Below are 25369 nucleotides of genomic sequence, written 5' to 3' on the forward strand. Positions count from 1 at the left end.
GCGCTCCCACGGCCCGCCGCCAGGGGGCGGTGCGAACACGGCCCCTCCCCCTGCCGGCCTCCTGCACCCCCTCCCGAGCGGGGCGTGCGGCAGTTCGCTGCAAGATGGCGACGGCCATGGAGCGGCTGTGCGGGGCTGCGCTGCGGAGGAGCAGGTAGGGGGAGGGGCCCGCCGAGGCGGGCGGCTCTGGGGGGGGAGGCGGGCAGGTGGGCACCCGGCAGGGCGGGTGGGGAACCGCCCCAGCCCGTGCTCTGGCAGCCGGAGGCGGGTCCGTGCCCTCGCTGTCACCTGGGAGACCCCAGCACGTGTCGCGGTGGGGTGGGGGCACCAGATGTCCCGATTTTGTAGGGACAGGCCCGATATTGGGAGCTTTTCCTTTTATAGGGGCTCCTATTACCCCCCCCCCCCCCCACCGCCGTTCTGATTTTTCACACTTGCTGTCTGGTCACCCCACGGTGGGGAGAGTGGAGATGGGCTCTGAACCCGCCCGCCTCCCAAGCTGCTGAGCGCAGAGGGGCTGGGCACCCCCCCCCCCCGACACACACACACACACACACGTCCCTCAGCTAGGGTCAGTGAGGGCAGAGGGGCTGGGGCTGGGCACTCCCCCCCCCATGTACCTCAGCTAGGGTCAGTGAGGGCAGAGGGGCTGAGGCTTGGCACCCCCGCCCCACATCAGGGTCAGTGAGGGCAGAGGGGCTGGGGCTTGGCACCCCCGCCCCACATCAGGGTCAGTGAGGGCAGAGGGGCTGGGGCTTGGCACCCCCGCCCCACATCAGGGTCAGTGAGGGCAGAGGGGCTGGGGCTTGGCACCCCCGCCCCACATCAGGGTCAGTGAGGGCAGAGGGGCTGGGGCTTGGCACCCCCGCCCCACATCAGGGTCAGTGAGGGCAGAGGGGCTGGGGCTTGGCACCCCCGCCCCACATCAGGGTCAGTGAGGGCAGAGGGGCTGGGGCTTGGCACCCCCGCCCCACATCAGGGTCAGTGAGGGCAGAGGGGCTGGGGCTTGGCACCCCCGCCCCACATCAGGGTCAGTGAGGGCAGAGGGGTTGGGGCTTGGCACGCCCGCCCCACATCAGGGTCAGTGAGGGCAGAGGGGCTGGGGCTTGGCACGCCCGCCCCACATCAGGGTCAGTGAGGGCAGAGGAGCTGGGGGTTGGCACCGCTCGCCCACATCCCTCAGCTAGGGTCAGTGAGGGCAGAGGGGATCTGAACTCAGCCTCGCTCCTTCATCTCCTTCCATACAAACAACTCCTCTCAGCTCAGATACATTGGGAGTGAGAGTCTGAACATGCGTGTTCGTTGCTACACTTCAGTTATCGAGGACAGACAGGTACATAGGTTCTAGTTACTGAGGACAAAGTGACAAGAATGATTTACTGACAAAAACTCCTCCCTTAACCTACAGTTAAGTTTGCCCCATTGTGCCTTTCCGGACCAGAAGACAGAGTTCAGCAAAACTCAAACTTGTGAAAATCAGGCAATTCAGAGTTAAGCACAACCCCAACTCTGCTTCCCGGGATCTAGCAGTAGCCCTTACATGGACTCCAGCTGCATTCCCTGTATGAATGGTGGCAGGATTATGTGTAGCAGCTTGGCAGAGATCTGATTTATTAAATGAGGCCACTTGGGGGGCTGTACCCCTCAAGGGTGTGTGTGATCCAGGGAAAGAGGTGCCCATGCACCTTGAGAGATTCAGCACTGCGCTCCCTTGAGTAGCTTGTGTAATTGGCGGGGCACAGGAATGTTCTTGCCATGGGGTGTTAGCAGTTAGATAGGAGATGACTGTGGGTTTAATGGCAGACAAGTGAAAGCACAGTGTTGGATAGCATGTGCATAAGGCACGGGGTATGCTTCTTGTGGAGTAGGCTAGTTTGAGTGTGGAACAGCTATAGGTTGCTTTTGCACTATGCTGAACAGGAGCTGAATGCAAGTATGTGCTATGGCTGTATTGGAGCATTACTCAAAGATGAGGAGTTGCAGCTGTGTGAATAAAAACCTTAACTCTTCATTTCCTGGTTTTCAGAAGGTTGAGTTTTGCTGAATTCTGTGTTCTGGAAAGGTATGGGATACCAAAGGGCAACTGTAACTCTGAGTTAATGAAGCTTTTTGTCAGTGAATTTCCTAGTGTGTGTGTTGTTGTTTTTTAACAGGAAAATGTTGTTAGTAGGAGTTAGTGGTCATTAAAGCTGTTACCATGTAGATTTGCCATTGAGATCCTGCTATGGCCAGGTAATGGTGATAATACCAAGCTCTTAACTCGTAATTTTCATCAGCATATTTCAAAGAACTTTGAGGAGGGAAATGTTGTTATCCCCATTTTACAGATGGAGATATTGAGACAGAGACAGGGTAAAGTGACTTGGCTAAGGTAATCTAGCAGGCCAATAGCAGAGCCAGGAATAGAGCCCAGGATTTCTGAGTCCCACTCCACAGTTCTTTTGACTGGGTCACATGATTGCTATGTGATTCTTAAATGCCCCCCGCCTCCCCTGTATGTTTTGTTATAGTGGAATGAGGATAAATAGTCATACATTTACATGTTTGAGTTTGTAGATGCTAACAGGGTCACTTATTGTATAAAAAGCAAGGTTTTTAGGGGCTGTTGTCAGATCTTTTCCTTTAACCCCCCGGGTCACACGATGGTAAGAAGGTGTCTCCTGGGCCTGAATCTGTTGTAAGTGTTTTGGCCAGTATTTATAACTGTATTGTTGAGGGTTATAGAATATAGCTGTATATGCTTATATCTGTACTTTGGATGTAACCAACACCAAGTGGCCTTTGGGACTAATAAAGGAATGCTTATGTGACAACTAAGTCATAGTAAACCTTAAACTTACAAGGAAAATATTTTCCAACAAAGTGGCTACACTATGGCCAAATCTACACTTTAAATGTTGATTGACCTATCTGTGTTGCTCAGGTGTGTGAAAATTTTGCACCCTGAGCACTGCACTGAGGTTGACCTAAGCCCCAGAGTAGACGCGGCTAGATGGATGGAAGAATGGTTGTGTCAACCTAGGTACCACATTTTGGAGAGGTGGATTGACTGCACTGATGGAAAACCACCTTCCATTGATGTAGGAGTCTACACTACTCAACTATCACGGCACAGCTTCAACACAATAGCTATGCCGTTGTAGTGTAGACGTGGTCTATGGCACTACAGCATCATAGCTGTGCTGCTGTAGCACCTGTTGTATAGACGTGGCCTCAGTTTATGCACAATCAGTGTGGGACAAGAGAGAGACTATTCTTGGGTGCCCTTTGGAGAATTTTAATAAAGGAGATGTGTCCTAAGTGTAAAGTCTGTAGATGTGTAGGACTCTGTCCTAAAGTCAAACAGTTATGAGCCCTCCATTGATCAGACTGTGACATGCACATAAGGAAATGACAACTTATGTAATCAAAAGACTCTAGTTGGTGCAGTGCCTTGTAGCGTAGTAAGACACTTTTGAGTTCAGTGTGGTGTCAAACTAAAAAACACAGAGATTTTAGAGAGAGAGCTACTGAGACATATCACTCATGGCACCCACATTCACGGGATGAGCAGGTTGTACTAGCTTCTGCAAGAGCTCCGCCCTTCTCAGGAGAAGAAGCTCATTAGCACTAGAACACTTGGCTCTCATTTTCCAATAACTTGGGCCTGTAGTCCCATCCAGTGGTAGCATATGGTGTGACCAAGCTTCAAGAACATGTTTATTCACAGACTGTGAACAGGCATATTTCTCCTGTTCCCCCTCTCAGATGTCTCCTCTTCAGATGCATAGTTGTGGAAAAGCTTAAACTGTAAATTTTAAATGTGTAATTCTTGAGAGAAGCTCTTCACTGTGCTGGCTTGTTAAGAGCTTCACTGTGTGTGTTCAGAGCTGCAGAACCACTTGGCATCACGGTTCAAGAATGCACAAAGTAACAGGTTTCAGGGAAAGAGAGAGAGAATCTAAGCTCTCGATACTCCATGGAGTGATTCTAAAAATAAAGGGACAAGATGTTTCACAAGACCCATAATAGACATGGACCCTCTAACCTTTATGTTTGAGTCTGCATCAAATGAGTTGTCACTGAAAGAAGTTCCCACGTGACAGCTGTTTACTGACCTATTTGAGATTAAATGTTTCTGGGGCCAAGTGATCACACCACAGAATCTACCAACAGAGTTGGCAAGAGGCCATTTGAATTGACCACGGTGACTGAACTCCTTTCTCCATTGTAAACATTCCCTCCAGATCAAAGTTGATGCATGTTGGCAAGTCTCCAGAGCCTGTGTTCTCTCTCTGGCATGATACAAATAAACTCTTATTAACTTCAGAAGGAGTTATTGGTATCTGGTAGGGGAAGAATTGGGCTCCAGGGCACTCATCCAGCTCCTCTTACCAGCACTAATTTGCTGTTTAAAAAAGGAGAGAGAGACAGAACTTTGCAAACAGGCTGTAGAAAATCTGAGCCCAGGCAGTATGTAAAACAGAAGATGACATCAGAATTAAAAGAAGTGAACTAACTGTAACAGAATATTGTAAAACCTTAACTGGAATAAATCTTGCTCCAAACAGCATTACAAATAAGAACATGGTATGAAGCAAATTGTATTCACAGTCACAAACATGGTGGAAATAGAACAAAATATATATGTGACGAAGCCATTAATAAATTGAACTGGGAAGGATGTACCAGAGATCCATACACACTACCTCCCTCAAGGGCGAATCTTTGTAAGAGCATTAATGTAACTTGAACATGAATTGATATTTTGAAAGAAAAAAAATCAAGTTAAAGTGGATTAAACATTTAAATAACCCAAATCTTGTGAGAGAAGTTGACACAATCTCCTAGAGATGGTGGAAAAACTGTTAGAGTAGGCTAGGAGGTAATGGGTTCAGTAGGAATTTCATTATAATCTTTGAGATCATTTCTTATTTGTGGGTCTGCTTCTGAATATTCAGCTTATCTAGATGTATTTGTTTAATTATATACACTTACATGGTAAAATATGTCCATATGTCTCTTTTGTGTTGTATATAGTGTGCTGACTGACTGTCGTTTCTCTTGGCACAAGAACCTCTCTCTGAGGAAGACTCTGGTCATCTGGAAACAGCCACCTTTCAGAACCTTTTTCACTGGTATGTGAGGGATCTTTTTCTCCTATATATTTTCAATTGCAGGGTGCTAGTGCTCTCTCCAAATACAGCAGTTCAAAGCTGAAGTAATAGGTGATTACAAATAGGTAAGTCTTGTTGGGGGTATGATGGCCTAGTGATTAAAGCAAAAGACCAAATTAAGAGACTGCAATCAGTTTCTGAGTGTACCATGAACTTATTGTGTAACCTTGCAAAAATCACTCAACTCTTATATGTGCCTCTGTTTTCCTATCTGTAAAATGAGAATATTTACCCATCTCATAGGAGTTTTGATAAGGCTTAATTCTTTGTAAAATTCTTTGAAATCTTTGGATAGAAGGTACTGTAGCAACACAGAGTATTACATTAGCATGTGAAAGGAAGAAATGTTAAATGAAGGCGAATTGGTAATAATAGAATCTCTTTTTCCCTGTTACTTTAAATAGGGATGTAATTGGTATATACATACTTGAAATATTGTGTGTATATTGCTCTTGGAATCAGTGCCTGTTTCCAACGTATTTCATCACATAAAACTGGCAAATCTCCACTTCTCACTGTAGAAACTGTCCATGCAGAAGATAGATCAAACTTCGCTTGAGCTCATATTGGCTAATACTCGGGAAGGAGAATTTTTAACTTAAGCAGCAAGAGTGTTTCAGACAAATAGTCTGGACCTTTATTGTAAGCTTCCCCAATCATGGCAAACAACTTGCTTTCTCTTGCCCCTGATCTGCAATTACCCGTGGAAGGAGTAGATTGAAATGACAGCAATTCTAATATCCTGGGACCAACACAGCTACAATAGCACTATTCAATAGCTACTCAAGAGAGGTTTCTCCAGAACACTGCTCAACCTCTGCTAAAGCAGGAAAAGCAGAATTGATCTCACTTTCAACCATGCAGGGGGATGTTTCCCCAGAAATTAGAAATATCCTCAACTCCACCCAACAAAAGTATTTTAGTTACCTGGAAATCTTGACTGCAGCACATGTTTTTTCTTTTGAGTTGTTTTTCACACTCTTTAGTCCTTATGATCCTCAAAGCTTTGCATCATAGCTGCCTTCCTTTCAATCTGAGGATGATAGTCATGGTTACAGAGCTAGCTGCACTTCTTACCTCTCTCTGGCCTGTGAGTGCAGCCAACTCAGGTCTTGGTTCGCTAGCCCTTACCTCTCTCTGAGTGGAATCTTGTGATTCTCCCAATCTTAAACCTGGTTCTAGGGTACAATATTGTACATCAGCCATGCTTACCCAAGCAGCTCTGACTGGGTTCAGTACCTGCAATTCTTTTCTTTGGGAGCTTGTACCAGTGGTGAATAGTGACCAACCAGACTTGTTAAACCCAAGTATTGTTTTAATATTAACAGGAGGGACAAAGCATCACATGAGAGGATTTTAAAACAACAGAAGATCTACATCCATGTCCATGTTAGCTAGAGTCCTAGGCAGGCTTATTTTACCCCAGACTCTGAACCTCTGGAAACTGAGTTCACATTAGCTCTTCCTCTGTCCTTTGAGGGGTTGCCTCTTTAAATCCAGACAAACTTCTTTGTTGTGTCTGCTCACAGGCTTTGACCGGCTGCCCCAAAACCAGGTTGGTGAGCTCTGGAAGGTGTCAAGCTAGAGCATCAAAGTGAACAGCTCTTGCATTGTCTCTTAAATGTTTGCTGGGAAGCGCATCTCAGGATCTGCACAGTCCCTAACAATACTGTTATTAACTTACAACCATACAGTAGACAACACATAATATTCATAACTTATCACAGGCAGTTTCAAAATCATCTCAAGTATCAATTGCGCTTCCTCTGGAACTCACTGATGTTATTTTTTAATCTACCAGAGATGATACTGTTGTTAAGGCAAGGCACTCCCTCTCTTTCCCAGGAGCTGTGTGGCTCGCTGCAGTTTTTTCCATCTTGGTGAGTGGGAGGCTGGGTCTCAAACATACATCTGCTTAGCAGGATGGAGCGCTAACCACCAAGCCGTAGGAACCAGGTGTTCCAGATTTACCTCTTTTTCTAGTTGGGTTGATTGAAGCACAAGGAAATTAAGATATGCAAATCAAACAACAAGCTAGTGTCCAAATCATTCTTATTACACAGTACCTTCCTAGCTCCTAAGCCTTTGCTCTAGAACACATTTCCTTTTAAATTACTAATACAGGGCCATTAAGTGTACTCTGGGGAATTTTTAAAGGGCTGGTATTGGCAATGTCCTATTTCCGCAAATACTGAAGCTCAAAACTGCTATTCTTTTGATACCTGTTTTAGAACCAGTCAAAGTAATTGAGTCAGCATTTTGTAAGAGACTTGGAATGAGGCTGGGTCATTAATGAGTAAGTCTCATCTTTCTATAGACTGGTTTCGTTATTTGTTCTGACCTCCTTTGATAGCTAATTGCTTGTGAGTACCTGTGGCAAAAAGGCTGTGGCCCAAGAACCAAGCCAGGTCTGTCTATCTTGCAGGTCTTGCTGGACAGAAATTGTGAAGGTGAAGGCGTTTGTATGGATGCATACTGAGCTCTGTGTAATAGCATAATCATAGATAATAAATCTGACGATAAACCACACCATTTTAACTAATATGAAATCTTCTGAGATGATAGTTTTGAGTTTTACGCTGTGAAGTGAATGATTTAGTATGGGAACATCAGGCTTAACATATCCTGAATAATATGAAGAAAAGCAACAGAGCTTAGCAGATAGATTAGCAGGCTGAAACCTGTTTGACTTTTATCTATTGTTTTGGTTTTTTAAAATACTTCCCTCAAAACAGGACATCAAGGTCACAATTTAAGTCAAATTTCAGCCATGTGATAGCTATGTAACAAGTGGAAGGATTAAATACAACTTAAGGTTGATTAGAACTCCAAGTTATTTGTAGCCTTAACGAGACTGAACTTGGGAATCAGGGCAGGGCTAAGGGAGGGACTGTTGCCTTTCCAGCGTAGAGTTGAAATCCAGCATAATTTTCCATGCAGCTGGAGCAAGGCTTAAGACGCAGTGGCATGTACAGAATGTTTGCCCTCATAGTTATGCTGCCCATCTGGGCATGGCCCTCTCACTTTGAGGGCAAATATTACAGTTCGTTTTCATATAACTATTTATTTAGGAAGTTTGATAAATCCTTGCCATATAAATATCAGAAACTAAATGATCATTACAATTGTGAGCTTTTTTATTGTGTTTTGAGAAACATTATGCAGTAATATAATAATCAAATCTCTCATTAATAAGGTGTCACCATATTACAGAGTGAGCCTCTTAGCACCATCCAAGATGTGTTGTTTCTGGTGATTTTATTAAATTCAGTGAGACTACTGACTCTACTCCTATTTATCAAACCAGGCAAGTATCAAACATTAATATTTAAAAATATTGGACAGGTGTGCTGTTTTTTTCTGCAGGCAAATGTACGTGAGAAAAACGTAAGAATGGCCATACTGAATTAGAGCAATAGTCCATCCAGCACAGTGTTCTTCATTACAAGGCCCGCGAGCCAGTGGCAGCTCCCATCGACCCTAAGTGCGGCTCCCTAAGTTCCCTCTAAGATGCGCGGCCGCGCAGCAGGCTATAAATAGCCGCGCAGCAGCTCTAAAGGGCTATGCAGCAGAGACCTGGGGAGGGGAGCAAGTTGGGCCTTGAAGAGCTGCTGTGGGCCTCTCCCCCAGCCCTGGAGCTCCTGTGCTGCCTGCTGGCAGTGGGGAGAGAGGGCTCCTTCTCCAGAGCTAGCTGCTGCCAGCAGGGAGAGGGCTGGGGGTTGTTCTCAGCCTGCCTGCACCCCAAACTCCTCATCCTCAGCCCCACCCCAAAGCCCCAGCCAGAGCCCTCACCCCCACACCTCACTCTCTGCCCTACCCTGGGCCACCTCTCACATTCCAAACCCCTCAGCCCCACCCCATGTGGCTCTCACATTGAATTTTTTTGCTAAAGTGGCCCACACTTCAAAAATAGTGACGAACACTGATCTTAGCCCATTGTCCTATCTTCTGACAGAGACCAGTGCCAAATGCTTCAGAACAGAACAGGGCAATTTATTAAGCGATCCATCCCCTGTCGTCCAGTCCCAGCATCTGGCAGGCAGAGGCTTAGGGACAACCGGAGCGTGAGGTTGTGTCCCTGACCATCTTGGCTAATAGCCATGGATGGACCCATCCTTTGTGAATTTATCTCATTCTTTTTTTAACCTAGTTATAGTTTTGGCCTTCACAGCATCCCCTGGCAATGAATTCCACAGGCAGAGAGTGTGTTATGTGAAGAAGTACTTTTGTTTGTTTGTCCAAGAATTGAATAAATAGCAACCAGATATCTAAATATCTATTTGTCTTCTGTCTACTTTGTTGAGTATGTAATTGCTGCGTTAATTTCCCCATAACTACCCATTTTTTGAACCATTCCTCTAGTTTTGGACGCTTTTTGTTTTTTCCAATGAGAGGTTATCAGTAGTCTAGCAGTTACTAGCAGATGGAAGATTAATTCTTTTGAGTGTGACCAGGTCCACAAGGAAGCCCTAGGATCATTTGGTAATAAATATCCAAAAATTTATGATTAGTAATCCAATATTACATTCCAATGCCCTCTAACAATTGGACTTGTCCACCATATATACATAAAATCTTTCTACCACAATTTCTCCAACATTTATCCTCGTTTAGTATATACTTATATTTTTAACCTGACTGGTACCTCTGAAACAGTATCTTTAAGAAATTTTGTTTTAGTGTGCTACAGACTGAGGTTGCAGGTCCTCTTCTCCAGTTCAAACCCCTTTCCTCTAGGATAGTTTGTCTATCCAGGTCCTTTTCCCAGCATGTCATATATGGACTTTTTTCATTAGGAAAGCTGTCTGCAAAGATTGATATAAATTAGATTTTTGAGGAGGGCTTCCTAATCATCCAGAAGCCATTGCTTCTATTAAAATTAGCTTTCCGTATAAAACAAATTTTCTAGACAGTCGAGAAACATAATACCTAATTTGAAGGTACTGGTACCATGGGAGAGTGGACCAGTTAAAGTTAATTTTGATTTCTAAATAAGTTTAAAAAATTATTTGGTGAACAGCTGGTCAACCATGTATGTATTTGATGTCTCTCCCAGTTTTTAAAATTCTCTGGGTCATGGGTTGAGTTAAAATATGGATTATTTGCAGTGGGTGTCATTGGCAAGGGAAAAGAATTTATTTTATCTCTAGTTCTGTCCCAAACCTGTAGGATAGCCTTTGCTAAAGGATGTTTATACATTTCTCAATGGGGTGATTCTTTTAAATTAATCCATAGTAACCTATTAATATTTACACAGCTACAATTTTCTTGTTCAATAAAGTCCCAGTGTTTGGTGGAATTCGAGCACTCCCAATCCACTATTGCTCTGTACAGTTCACTTTTGTTCTGGGTGGAGGAGGAGGACGAAGTGTTGCAGCAGGGTCTTATGTCCTGCCCTGTGTCCAGAGAAGGAAAATTCCACTTCTCCTTGTTTGCTGACCCCGATTAAGAGGTTAGAAGGGATCTGAAACAACGTATGAGTTTGATCTTGTCTGTACAGAGTTCTAACATTAATCTGAAGACCTAAACTTATTCAGATGCTGTTTCCTCTTGTTTAAATCTGCCTAGACACAAGCTTTCCTTAGCTCCTTGCTCAGCTCACTGCTGAACTCCCGTCACTCTTAATATCTTTAGGGAACGGGATGTTCAATTGAAGTCACTGGCAGTACCAGCTGCACTGAACATGGCACTGTTGCCAAAATAAGTAACTAATTTCTGCAATCTTGTCACATTGGAGTTTGAAAACCTATTTTGTCCTTTACGAGGAGATGGAGGTTCATCCAGAAAAAATAACTTGACTTAGGCACAGCATGTTACACTGCCATTCCAAAGATCAAAGGTTCGATCCCACATTTCCTGAATTAGAAGTATTGTGGCACTTGTGCTGGGGAGTGTGGAGAAGATAAAACTTCCAGTCACTCTTGAGCAAGTTGAATTCAAGGTACTAAATTTTTACCCATGAAGCTCTAAATGGTTTGGGATCTGGTTACCTGAGAGAATTTCCTCCTCATGCCATACTATCACAGCTGAAATCAGTAGAGACTCTTGAACTGGAGTCTCCTGGATATAAATAGGAGGGAGCTCTTCTCTGAGAGATGCTTTGACTTTGGAACTCGCTACCCTTTTATTTCACCGGAGCCTAGATTTGTTAACTTCTGGGCACACTGCAAAGCCTCTTTTTTTTTTTTTCCCCCTTTGGTTTTAGGGGAGGTGGGCAGCTGTGTGTTAGAGGGCTTTGATTGATATCTTTTTATCTATTGGACGTTGTTCATATTTATTTACTAAGCCAGGTGCCCTGAGCATAGGATGGGTGGCTACAGATATTTTTATAAATTCAAAGAGAGAAATAAATGAGACTTTTCCCCTCAAACATCTAACAATTCTAAATTTTCCCCATCCTTTACTGAATATCCTCCTCTTGATGTAAACTTTTTTCCTGGAGCTTCAGAACCTTTTTGCCATATTCTTTATTTTTTCCCAGAGCCGGGAGCAATGGAGTACCCCAGGCCAGCAGTGGCCGGGAGCTTGGGAGCCGTAGCTCCCAGCCACCGCAGGCAGCGGCAGGGCCCTGCAGCTTCCAGCCTCAACAGGCTGAAATCATGGAGGTCTTTGGAAGTCACGGATTCCGTGACCTTCGTGACAAAGTCGTAGCCTTAATTATATGTAAAGACAGATTTTAAGGTACATTGATCAGAGTACACTTTTTTTAAGTTTATGTGCATAAAAATGAAATTAAATAAAGTAAACAAGACTTCAGTGAGGCAAAAACTTGATAGATGGGTCCTTTTATCAAGTTTCCTTTTTTAGTATAAGCACTGAAGATTAGTAGAGCATCCAGACACTAAAAATGATGCATACTAGGCTAGTGGTTTTTTGCTCATGGTTAAAACTTCACAGATTTTGATAAACCATCTTACTGTTGTGTTGCCACATTACAAGAAAGGGATTTGGTCCTTTTTAGGTGCTGTGGAAGCCAGGAAATAATTAACAAGGATTTGAAGGGCTCTTAATGCATGTCAGTTAGTTAGCATGAGTTAGGCTAGCTGTGACCCTAATGATGTGAGATTTGTAGAAGCAAGATAATGTGAGACGGAGTGAACTGTGTGAAAAGTTATTACGACCTTGCAATTCAGATAACCAAATATGCAGTCTTGCTTTTTCTAGTAGTGAAACAAATAAGATAGCAGAAAGGCTTATGTATAAACAAATGCAGTTGTTTCTCATTTACTGTCTCCATGATTGCTAGCTATTGTCTGTAACAAAGGTATAAATGCTTGCTGTAATTGTTTACTAATTGAGAGAGACCTGTCCGGGACAAGGGGCAACCCTGTTTCCTAGGACACTCCCTCCCTCTATTGTAATTACTAGAGAAAGAATAAAGTATTTGATTTTGCTGCACCCAAACAGAAAGCGAGAACCGAGTTTTTCTCCGACAGTGCCTAACGATTCAATATTCTTGTTTCTTAAATAATGTGCTAGTTTGTAAGGGATCCCTAACCTCAGGGCTCAGTGCTACTTGTTGACTTCAGTGGGATCAGGAGCAGGCCCTTTGTGTTTGATTCTGGTTCCTCCACTCCTCAGAGAAATGCTATGGACATGATACCCAGTTCTTTGGCAAATTGATTCTGGGACCTTGTTCCTTGGGCAGTGCTTCCTAACTCCCCACTGAGTCTAGTTCATCCACACCCAGACAGATTTTTTCCTTTGGTAGTTCTTTCCAAAACCAAGTGATTCTTATTCATTAGTGCTGCCTCTTTGATGCGGTACATTAATGATGTGGTATCAGATTGGCTGCAGTATGAATATCAGAATTATCAACACATTTTAAAATACCCAACTAGCCTAGTAGGCCTGGGTTTTTCAACTTTTTTGTTATAAAGATTTTGGGAGGAGAACACTTTCTGCTGTCACTTTCCCTCGTTTGTTTTGTGCTGCTATTGTAATGTACTGGTATTAGCATTCATTATTATTGCTCTCTCATTGTTGCTCTGTAACAATGCAGCATAGAAGTATCCTCCTTGCCAGAAAATGGAAACATTGCAATGTGTAAGGCTTGTTTCTTGTGCAAGAGGAGCTTGCCAATTAACAATTATTATTAGCAACATTAGTGGTTCTCAATGTTTTCCGTACCATGACCCAATGCTACAACCGAAAAAAGTTTCGGGGACACCCCTGCCTGCATCTAACCATAGGGTTTCAGGATCCCCCTTACCATCTAGCCATGAAAGCTATGGTGCTTGGGACCTCTGTGGTGAGAACCACAAAGTTATATTATACTGTAATTCTATATAATGCCTTGTTTCTGTCTCCAGCAGCTGATTATTCACTGTAAAACTTCTAATATTTAACCATGGTGAAGTAGCACCTCTTTGAGGGACCCCATATATAAAGATAGAAAATAAATCCAAAATACTGTGATGCGGAGCTGTTCGTTCCTTGCCCAAGATCGGGCAATGTACCTTGTTAACATGAGTCTCGATGATCCAGCCTAGATTGGTGATTGATCCTCATGTATGAGGCTATGCTTTCTTACTTTGTAGTAATTGATCTCGACGACTAATGGTGCTGATTTCCTCAAGGCAGGCTCCTTTAGTCCCAGGTCCCATTACACAAGTATATATCCGACCATGTGCCTAGCTGACAAGGGAGAATAAAGGTACAGACTATTTGAAGAAGGGAAGGCAAATGTAGAAAAAAGATAGTTGTAAACCATAAAAGAAACCCAGGGGGCTATATAAATGGAAGCTATGAAAAATAGATGATGTGAAGAGCAGACAAATTGCAGGAAAGGTAGAGTAGAGGAAACGAATACAAAGTCAAAGATGGAGCTAGGGAATCAGAAAGGCAAACTGTGTTGGAGGGGGGCAGCAGGAGGAGTAATTACTCCTGGGGGAATTCTGTGCCACTGTGCATGCACAGAATTTATGTTCCCCACAGATTTCTTTGCTTTTCCACAGAAAAAATGACTTTCTGACGGGGAAGCAAAGGGAAGCCACAAGAGTGGTCATATGACCCTCCCCAGCAGTATGTTTCAGGTGCCCGGGGCAGCGGGCAGAGAGGTAAATTGCAGTGGGGAAAGGGGCGGGACTGAGGAAGACCCGGCTGGTGGCTCCTACCCTCCGCCAGGCTCAGCTGTTAGTCCTGGCTTGGCTGGAAAGGACGGGACTTCCTCTTCCCCTGCACGGCATTTGGGGCCATGTCCGACCCACCCCCATATTTCTCCCCCGGTTGTAGCTCTGCAAACTCACCACCATCACCACCACCACACTTCCTGCACCTATCTCTCAGCTGCAGAGGTGGGGGGAATCACTGTACAGGGAGCTGCTCCCCCATCCACCCAACCCCTATGCATCCAGACCCCGTCATACCCAGCCCATCCCACCGAGACTCACCCCCCCGCACCCAGAACCCCCCATGACAAGCCCCACTCCCCTTGCACCTGGACTACCCCGACCAACCACCTAGATCCCCACCCCACTGAGCCCCACTCCCCCAGCATCTGGAATCCCCCCACTGAGCCCCCTTACCCAGACCCCCCGCCGAGCTCTATCCCCAGATACACCCAGACCCCTCCCCTCTGCTGAGCCCCAACCACCTTCACCTGGACCCCGCTGCACAGTTCCATTACCATTGCACCCAGAATCCCCCAAGAAGTCCCTGTGCATCCAATCCCCCCGCACCCAGGCCCCCCACTGAGCCACGTGCACCTAGATTGCCCCACACAGAGCCCTGTTAACCCACACCTGGATTCCCTCACACTAAGCCCCGCCACACTTTGATCCTACCTTGCTGAGCCTGCCTGCCCACACCTGGTGCACCTGGCACAGAGGGGCAGGGCCCTGGGGTGTTTCTGGGGCAGTCCCAGTCCTTGCGCTATATCAGGGTTGGGTGCAGCCTCACTGCTGAGTCCGTGTCCGGGGGGGGGGGGGAAGGAGGAGATGGAGGTGCTGCACAGTGATCTCCCACCTTTGTGCAGCTAGTGGCCTGTGCTCCTCAGTGCCATGCTGGAGTCTCCACATTTATTTGACAAAATTTGCAGACTTTTAAAATATTGTGTGCAGAATTTTTAAATTTTTGGCACAGACTGCCCTCAGGAGTAATTAGAGTAACGCATATATCAAATGGAGGGAGAAAGATGGGAAAGAGCATTTAAATGTGGAGTAACATAAGAGCACATTTAAAAAACCAAAGAAACAAAAACCCTCCATAGCCATTGCAGTTTGTTAAACGCTTCCATCCTGCACACACTGGGAGCAGCACGTTGAACAACTATGTTCCTTATTAGTGGCGAGTATCCCTGTCTGTCACAAGGGAGATTGGGGTTCGATTCACCAATGAGGAGGCTGCCCTTGGAGGTCAGACTAGGGTCCCTTCTGTTCTAAAGTCTATGAAATAACAGCCTTACTTAAATGTGTTTGACGCTAGCTACAAGGTGCCAGTGCAGCTTCCCTGAGCAGTGTTGACAGGATTGTATCGCTGAGAACTGTGCTAACCAAATGATATTCTAGATCCCCACTTCCTAGTGGGAGAGGTATAATACAGTTGGATACCATCACTGTCTGCTTTGGAGAGGGAAATTGTGTAAGCAGTAACCATATTTAAATATTTTTGTAGTTAGAACAGTTAAGTTTCTGGTGTAGAAAGAGCCTTCATCTTTACATTTCTGCTAGAATTCAAGTGTACTTCCCATCTAAGATGTTTGCTGGAAATGGGGTCAGGTGACATTTACCACTCCAGTGGATATTTAAAATCCAGGGAGGAATTCTCGATACGATCTTTTGGTTTTGGTCAGTATCATGCCAGCGTCAGCCTTCAGCTAACTTCTCGTGATTTGTCTGTTTAAAGTTTGTATTGGATTTGTACTGGAAATCTTGTCAGCGCCTTTCCTCATGCATCAATAATGGGTGCTATTTTCATCAGGCCCCAGCCAAACAATCTGAGAAAACAAGATTTTCTTGATTTCCAGAGTGTCTTCTGATACGGAGGTTGGGGATCAGCGATACTTTTAAATCTCAAGTCATGCTTTCAGGAAGTGGCTGCTGTCAGCAGTGATCCATCTTTATGTATGTGCATCCTTAGTAACAGGACCTTGTATGCATCTTGTGTGTCAGTGGGACATGACTGCATGCATCTATAACATTCTCAGTATCTGATCTGACCTTCCTCCCTTATAACTTCGTCTTTACTCTGTAGCTGCCCTGTTTCCTAAAGATCTGCCTCTTCTTGTTAGACAGGAGAAAGCTTCACGCTGCACCGGTAGTGCGAACATTCCGACTGCGCCCCTTCCACTTTCTGGTGGCCACAGGTGGGGGATATGCAGGATACAGACAATATGAAAAGTACAAGGAGGAGCAGCTGGAGAAACTGGGCATTGAGATACCAATCAAGCTTGCAAGCGAATGGGAGGTAAGATATTTGTGATGGGTTTGTACCACATGCCACATTTTGCTACATACTTTTCTGCTTCCTTTCAACAAGAGGAAAAATTGGATTGTGTTCTGTTACCAGAACCAACAGAAGACATAAAGCGTTTTTCCTCACCTCCCAGTCCTGTTTGCTAAAGCCAATGTAATGATATGTTAAGAACTGTAGGTGTCTCTCTCTTCTTAGTACAGCCAACACATTTCTTCTAACAATTGTAACAGATGCAGCTTGGACAGTTTAAGTCAGTTTCTTTTTTACTTGTATCTTAGTGATAGAATTTAAAGATGATTCGCTGGCATAAAGCATAAGGCGTGGGGTTTGCAGCGATTCTAAAGGAATTTCAGTTCTTGTGCTCAGTAGAAGAAATGTTCTCATGTCCCAGCCTTGGAGTACTCTTACAATGCTAGTGAGTTGGTAGCATATCTGAAGATTTAATGCACTTTGAAAAATTTGCTAACGGTTGAGTATTGAAATGGAATCTAGCATAAAAGCCACACAAAGCCATCCGCAGCTAATTTTTTATTAAAACAGGAAATACAGTAAGTGTCCATCAGGGGTAGGAAACCTATGCCATGTGTGCTGAAGGCGGCACGCGAGCTGATTTTCAGTGGCACTCACACTGCCCGGGTCTTGGCCACCAGTCCGGGGATATCTGCATTTTAATTTAATTTTAAATAAAGCTTCTTAAACATTTTAAAAACTTTATTTACTTTACATACAACAATAGTTTAGTTATATATTATAGACGTATAGAAAGAGACCTTTTAAAAACATTAAAATGTATTACTGGTACGCGAAACCTTAAATTAGAGTGAATAAATGAAGACTTGGCACACCACTTCTGAAAGGTTGCCAACCCCTGGTATATGTTACAGTAGTGGCATTCTGCAGTTACATATATGAGCATTGAAAAACATTTTGTGATGAGTTTATTATCCTAGTGGATAACAAGTGTGTCTACAGCATGTAAAGGAGATTGCTCTGTCTAACCCCTAAACAAAAGAGTGGGAATCAGGAATTACTGGTTGTGTTCTCACTTCTGCCACTGAGTTGTAGCATGATCTTTGGCAAGTCACATAATCTCTCTATGCATTCATTTTTTCCCCTGTGAAAGCGTGGGTAATTCTTGTTTGTCTCACAAGAAAGTTGAGGCTAAATTAATATTTGTGAAAAGCTTTGAGATCCTTGGATAGGGAGTGTACCATGCAAATGTGACTACTATTCAGAATTAGTATGAAGGCAGTTCTTATCTAGATCCCTTGTGAACATCTGCTGAGAACTATTTCCTGCAGAAGAATATCATCTTAATCTCTAATGATTCTAGCTCATCCACACCATTAAGGAGAGCTTGTCCCTTCAAAGGTGGTTCCTTCTCTACTCTAGTGATTGTAGATCTTTAGTGTTGTCACTTTGTCTTTAAGTTGTTGTGAAGCTGAAGTATGAATATCAGGTGTATGGACGTGTTCTGTAGTACCCTAAATGACCCATTTAAAAAAAAAATTACACAACCCCATTAAAGAACAGAAGATTACAGAACATTAAATACATTATACAGTTCCACATTGACCAAACAGTTTATAATGTATATGTTAGGTTTCTTTTGTTGCAAAACATATAGGCAGCTAGTTACAAACTGCTTTATTCACCCCACCCCGTTTTCTGTTTTTGAGTAAATTTGGCATTTCTGAAAATGAGGGTCTGATGCCAGTGCAGGACATGCTCCTCTGCCTCAATCTGACCTGTAGCATCCTTCTGTTCCTCTTCCATTTCTGAGTGCTTGGTCAGTTGTGTTTTGGGCATATGTATATTAGGGACTAGACTGAAATCCCTAAACTGACTTTTACTTGGGACCCAAATTGGATTTGATCCGAAGAGTCCAGATGTGAGCAGTTTGGACTGTAACAGTTTGTGAGGAATTTATATGTGATCTATCTTCCATGCTTCGCTTTCCCAACCTGCTTGAGCTTATTTAGAATAGGGTTAGTAAAATATTTTGTGGCTTTATGTACCATAAATGGGACTTGTAAGTTTCTGCTGCCAAATGGGAAATACCTGGAAAAGAGAGAAACAATTTTCAGACTTCAAAGAGGGTGTTACAAACAATGGAGGGTTTAAACAAAATAATAGCTGTATTGTGTCTTTCACTGGAAACTGGAGCATCTACTTTTGCTGACTTGTGGTTTTGCATTATTTCCCTTCTGTGCATTTTTGGCATCCCTGGAAGCAAACTTGGCAAGGGAGAGAAGAGGGTTATCTCCTTGTTTATAAAACCAGGGGATGAGCCCGCAGACAGTTTATAGAGAGAGAAAACATGGATATGAGAGGTTTCAGAGTAGCAGCCATGTTAGTCTGTATCCGCAAAAAGAACAGGAGTACTTGTGGCACCTTAGAGACTAACAAAGTTATTTGAGCATAAGCTATACCCCATGAAAGCTTATGCTCAAATAAATTTGTTAGCCTCTAAGGTGCCACAAGTACTCCTGTTCTTTTTATGGATCTGAGAGGCATCTGAAATGCTGCAGTACTGGACTGGGGAAAGAAGCTGCTGTGCATACCCCTAACTTCTGAACAGTATTAGTCTTCTGCTGCAATTTCCTAATTCCACAGGTCCTGGGTTGTGTGTGTGTTTGAAGAGACATAAGTCAGACTATCCTATATTGTGTTCTTTGACCTGACAATTCCATATAGAAAGAGATTCACTTCTGCAGGAAAGGCAGCTACATAAGAACATAAGAATGGCCGTACCGGGTCAGACCAAAGGTCCCTCTAGCCCAGTATCTGTCTACCGACAATGGCCAATGCCAGGTGCCCCAGAGGGAGTGAACCTAACAGGCAGTGATCAAGTGATCTCTCTCCTGCCATCCATCTCCATTCTCTGCCGAACAGAGGCTAGGGGTAATAGAGAGCTAGAGACGTAATATATTCAGAGAGTCTCTCCCTAGTCTAGGTCAACTTATTGTGGTGTCTGTGGTCTCCGAGGTGACCCATACACTATTTTGACACAGGGTCAGCTGTCCAGGGCCAGTGAGTGTAGGGGTAAAATCTAATCTCTCTGTACATATATGGCCCCCATCACCATAATGTCTGCCCCTCCCAAGTATCTAAAAATAGTTCCTGTTTGTAGTGTGGTCCAAGGGCTAACAAAAGCAGCTCATAAAAGGGGCACCATGAAGAATAAAACTCCTATTTAAAATGCTGGACCTATATTTTTTTCAATTAAAATATATATTTATATATAACTGGCACAAAAGCAAGACCTAGTTATTTTTATCACAAATACAACAGCATATGTTGTCCTTTGTGGTCCTGACTATAGATATAAACATACAGGAGAATAAATATGTAGCTTAATACTAAACACTGACACCAGTATGTGTTGACACACAATACTAGTCACAATATTGTGATAGTCATTATATAAATAGTAAAAATAGATTCAAACAATTGTCTAATTTCAAGTATTACAATAGTTACTTTAAATACAATTATTTTTATCCTCCTTCAATATATGGGTTTCCACTGAGGAAGATTCACCTGATGACTTAACATTATTCGTTTTTTTTGCTTTGTATAAGATGAATCCATTGATCAAGGTAAAAAATAAATACCTTCCTAAAATCCTAGCGTTTGCTAGGATGTCACATTTTGAATTCTACATCTAGTTGTTTTAATTCTTGTACCTAAAGACTTAAATATTCTCCTGAAGTGAAGTATTTTGGGTGATAACTGGCAAAACGCTTATTATTTGTGCTAGGTTTGGTGAAAACACACAGGTAGATATGGTCCCTTGTGAAAGAGCTTGGTTTTTAATTCTGTTTAAGTGTATATATTCATGCACAATCAGAAATAAATTTTAAAATAATTATTCCTAATTGAATTCTTTTAGTATGTAACTAAATATAATATGTCAATATTGATTCATCTTGATCAACAAAAAAGTAGAATTGGAATATCAAAGAATGAAACTGGATAGAAGCAATTTCTTCTCACTGCCTCAAGTATATTTTGAAAACTTTCATACAGGCTGTATGATTAATATTTGTCACTAAACGAAGGCTTAAATATTGTTTTCAAGGGTTTGTTGTCTTCTCATGATTTTCCTTCATCAAAGCATTAAATCAGTCCTGAATGGAAGAGCTGTATGTCACATGTAGTTTCTTTAAAGCTGAAATTTTACGTATTTCATTTGTTTTTTCACCACTGATGCTGCACATCATTGAAACTAAGACAGTCATTTTCAGTAACTGGTTCTTATGCACTAGCACAGTACTGGTTTGTTTGAGGATATCACTGCAGTAAAGTTGATGCCATTTTTCAGTTAATTTTATTTAAATATGCTATTTTTCAGTGAATTTTAAAGATCATGAAAATATTTGACAGGAGAACAGGGAACACTTGGTTTCTGGCATGGACCTTTCTTTATAACTTTCCTGTGGCTTATAGCTTGAACTGATTAATTTGTTAGTATGTCTCTTGCTGTGATTACTAAAAGGGATTATCTTTCATTTAATTAGATGAGGCAAAGCAGAGACGTCTTTCATTGAGAGCTAGATATTTATCATATAGGTGGAAGAAGGAATTTGAGGCAGTAAGCGCAAATCTATCTGGGAACATTTCCTGGCCAAGGTCTCTGTGTGCCTAGTATCCTGGATATATAGTATCCAGGAGCAATTCCACTCGCTTCCTTCTCTGTTGATACTGTGGCATTGTTGATATACAGATAGCATAATTTACACAGGGAAACCTTGGCCAAAGAGTGAGTTTGGATAAACAGTGTGACAAGATGAGTAGAGTTTAAATAGAGAGCAATTCCTTACTGCTGTCCGTTATTTGCTTCCACAGTTCTTATCTAATTTGTTTTGCAATACTATTTTTTGTGTAATGGTGGCTGTCATAGTATGAGTGGCAAAAACCAAGTAAAGATGCAGCTTTAGAGAGAACCCAGTGAACCTTAGGAGGTGGCACTAGTTTATAGTGACATCTGATATTGTATGTGGCAAATAACAGGGTGAAAACCAGCTCTGCTAGAGGGGAAGCTTAATATCACAGGCCAAGACTTAAAAAAAATAGAGGCCTAAAGTTAGGTCCCTAAATTCATGTTTAGGGATCTGTTTAGTGCTCACCACTTTTGCAGATCAGTGTTTCCTACTGAGGTGGATGGGTAGCACAGGGATAGTTCTGTAGTGCTGCTTGTGGACAAGTGAGGCAGCGTTACTCAGTACCATTTTAGTAAGGCAGCACGTGGTGTAGTAGTAATAGTATGTTCTGTGATGGGAGATCCTGAATCATAGACCAGGATATCCCAAGAAAGAATCCATGAAAAATCCTCCACCTGTGCGACTCCATGATCTGGCTCTTCTGCCTGTGCAGAGTGAAATCCTATCCCTAGACCAGATGACCTGTTACATGTCATACTTTCTCCTCTGTTTTTTCTGATGCCTGAGTGCTGTATGGACATATGTCTAATTATACAAAAGAAATTTGATTTCTTGTAGCATTGATCAGAAAATTTCAAAAAGGTTCAAATTTCAACGGGGGAGAGAGGGAACGATGGGGTGGGGTGGCAGAAGTTTTGCCTGCAATTTCCCCTACATTTTTCAGCTAGCCTAAGATGATGTAGAGTTCAATGTCACCTTCAAACCGTGTTTTCAGATGGATGGTTTTTGCTACAGTGTCTCTTCCGTTGCCCAAGACACCTTCTGTTGAAATGTGTGTAACTGGGACTATTGAGCAATCTAAAAGTTCTGAAGGGTTTTATAAGGGTTTTGTAAAACTGTATGTACTCTTTGGCTGGAAACGTACATCAGCGTTTCTGGTAACGTCAAGAAACAGCAACAGAAAATTCAAACTGGATCATTTTACATACATGCTCTCTGCTATCCAACTGGTATCAAATGTTATCCCTGGTCTGGAGAATTGCTCTGTAGTGAACATTTTCTGGTGCTTTGTCCATATAATTTTTAAATTTCCCAAATAATATGGTTGTTTGGGAGACTGTTCCATGATCAACCAACATTACTGTTAGAAACTTTCCCAGGTATTCACCCTAAACTGTCTTAATATGTTTTCAGTTGGTGATTTGTTAACGGAGGCCTAGATACTATCTCCCAAGCCCCTGATATGAGTCTGCTGTTTTGTAAATGCACTTCTGGGAAGCCATCTGGGGAACTGAGAGACTATGTTGTCATGCAATCTTATCCCCCTCCTTTTTAGTTTCCTTTCAGTTTTTTCTGCCTTGTCTCCTCCTCTTAAAGGGGAAAGAGAGACCCGGGGCTTTGTGGGAATGCAGATGCTTTTGATGATATTGCGACGTCCTTAACAGTTCTCACCCTGGAGTCTGAATGGCTGAAACATGAGCTGGACAGGAGGACCAGCTGCATCATGCTGCTTTCTTAAAGCAAAGAGCAGGTCAGATCAGATCTAGTAGACAGACTGCGAGCCAGCCAGCCATTGGGGATCTGAGAAGTTATTCTCCTGGAGTGTTTTAGAGGCTTATTTTGGCCAACAGCACAGCTGCAGGTAAAATACATATACCTACTGTGTGGAAGGGAAATAATTTGTTGGTATATTATAGTAAAATGTATTTTTTCTGCTGAAGGGTGTTCACCAAATTTAGTGTATAAACTGTTAAAAACTGTATAAATGTGAGAGATGATTGTTTTGTGACTTGTTTGACATGAGAAGAGGGTTACAGCTCAGAAATCCTGATGAACTAACTGAACATTTTTTGCAATATCAGTGGGTAGTTTTAAGGGTATAGAAAGTTGCATAGGCAGCTGGGTTAATACTTTCTTTCTATTCAGAGTGGGTGTGTGGGTAACAAAGAACACAGATTGCTTTAAGTTTAACCCTCTCTCTTATTTCTGTGCCTTTCAGCATGCGTAGACACAGCTTCCTTTGTCTAGCAGGGTGCTGGGTTGGTCGGATTCAGTGTCAGGCCAGAAGGCTGGGATTCAAGGAGGTGGTGACTGCTGGGTGCAGGGTGATCATGATTGGGGTCTGGTGGCCTGTTGGGTTTAGTGGTGGTCTCACAAAATCATTCTGCTTTCCACAGAAAGCCATCCAGCTGAAAACAAAACTATCTCAAGTTTCACATTCTTGCTGAGCTTGTTCTGTTGAAGAGAGTAATACTAAACTCCACAGCATGTAGCTCTCCACAGTACAGCAGACTCCTACTTAAATGTAGTGGGTACATCCAGCTTCACTGGCAGGAAACGGGAAGAAGTCGTTTAGAACCGGAAGGTCACAATCAGCTGATCTTGGAAACAAGACCATGGTTTGGGGCTAATAGGATGGGCGTGTGGACACATCAGTGCATGTGATTTCTGCAGGGCATGGATTAGAGTTTTTTCCTCCCTCTTGGTGCACCAATCTTCTGTGCATTTGTCAGGAACACTTATGTGGGTTACATTCCATTGTTTTGTTCACTTGTCTTAGAAAACCCAAACAAAAAAGCCAGGTCAGTGTCACATTTCGGTAGATTTAAAAACAAGAAATCTGTGAAGGAACTGAAACAAGCTTCATTCAGAGTCAGCCTCCGCAGTTGCCAGGAGTGCTGTACAGCCAAGGTAAGCACTTTTAGACTTCCAGACCACCAATTCTTAGTCACTGTTTTCTTGGGTTTTCAGGCCAAATGAAAAAGGAATTGGTGTGTTAGAAATCTCTCAGTTCTGCTGATCTGAGGAACCAACAATTAGAGTTAATAGTCCCTTTTTAAAAGAAGTGTTTGTTCAGTTAGGATTGTGTGTAGGTTTCTGAATTGTATGTGAGGCCTCACAGCTTCTTTGTTCAGTTTCCAACTCAGGATTCTAGAGCGCTTAACAGAGCTTTCCTTTTTAGTAGGAAGGTCTAAAACAACCATTTCCTCCCCCCATATGCTTCCATTTTAGATGTCTGTATCCTAGAAGGGAATTGGTTTTATGAACATCTTGGGTGAAAGGCATTTTATCAGATAGCATATGAAATTAAATATGCGTATAGAACCATAGAGATGACTATATTACAAAATACTTAGAATGCCATAAATGCACATGTTGCTTTATGAAAGTAGATAAGACATGTTTCCTTGCCCCAGAGAAGAGATCAAGGATTGTTTACCAAAAACTTTGTGGAGTCTTTAGAGCTGAATAAACAAATGTTTTATGGCCATTCTAAATAGCTGATTTATTTCTGTTTGTTGAGAAGTTCAACTATCCATTTAAAGGAAGCTAATTACACAAACCTTTCTCTTAGAAGGGGGAATTACAGGAAGCCTGTTTGAGATAAAAAATGGGCAAGAGAATCCTCGAAACTAGAGATGGAAAAAAGACCTGCTGAATCAGGGCATCTGGTACATTTCACAGTCAGTGCCTAGACACTCACAAAGAGAGTTAAGGTTTACATATGTGCCAGCAGGAATCCAGGGAGTGAAATATACAGCATTAAAAATCATGTGACTGCTAAAACAGCCAATCCACAGTTGTTTCCCTAATGTCCAAAAGCAGTTATTTGGTATGCTCTTAGAATAGCAGGATCTCCTGATTGATTGGCTGTTGAGGAAGCTATTGTTTCTCCTGCCGGATTTCTGCAGAATAATAAAGTGGTGAGGAAGGAAGAGAGATGATACTTTTTTGTACATATAAGTTTAAACAGAAGATATTAACTGTGGCCAGGGGAAAGGAATGAAACTATTGATGATAAACTAATACAGTCACTATCAGCGGATCTCCTCTGTATAATAGTGTGATGTGAGTCTCAGAATACCCCTGTCTTTGCTGCTTGATACTTCCTTTTGTTCCACTTTTATGGCT

General features: G+C 42.8%; 1 protein-coding gene across 4 annotated transcripts in view; it reads left to right on the plus strand.

Annotated features, from left to right (window-relative positions):
- Window positions 1-45: 45 nt before the first annotated feature.
- The window catches only part of PISD (phosphatidylserine decarboxylase), a 40964-nt gene continuing 15640 nt past the window's right edge, over window positions 46-25369 (plus strand). Inside the window, exons 1-4 of one of the 4 annotated variants that reach the window (XM_044989946.1) lie at window positions 46-154; window positions 5020-5117; window positions 8353-8463; window positions 16387-16562. In XM_044989946.1, coding sequence (XP_044845881.1) covers window positions 105-154; window positions 5020-5117; window positions 8353-8463; window positions 16387-16562 — 435 coding nt within the window. In that variant the 5' untranslated portion in view covers window positions 46-104. Of the gene's footprint in view, window positions 155-5019; window positions 5118-8352; window positions 8464-16386; window positions 16563-22988; window positions 23100-25369 lie in introns of those variants that run through there. The other 3 variants (XM_044989948.1, XM_044989949.1, XM_044989950.1) reach the window with 3 other exon arrangements.

Source organism: Mauremys mutica, chromosome 16 (genome assembly GCF_020497125.1).
Source record: "Mauremys mutica isolate MM-2020 ecotype Southern chromosome 16, ASM2049712v1, whole genome shotgun sequence".
NCBI classification, from domain to species: Eukaryota; Metazoa; Chordata; order Testudines; family Geoemydidae; genus Mauremys; species Mauremys mutica.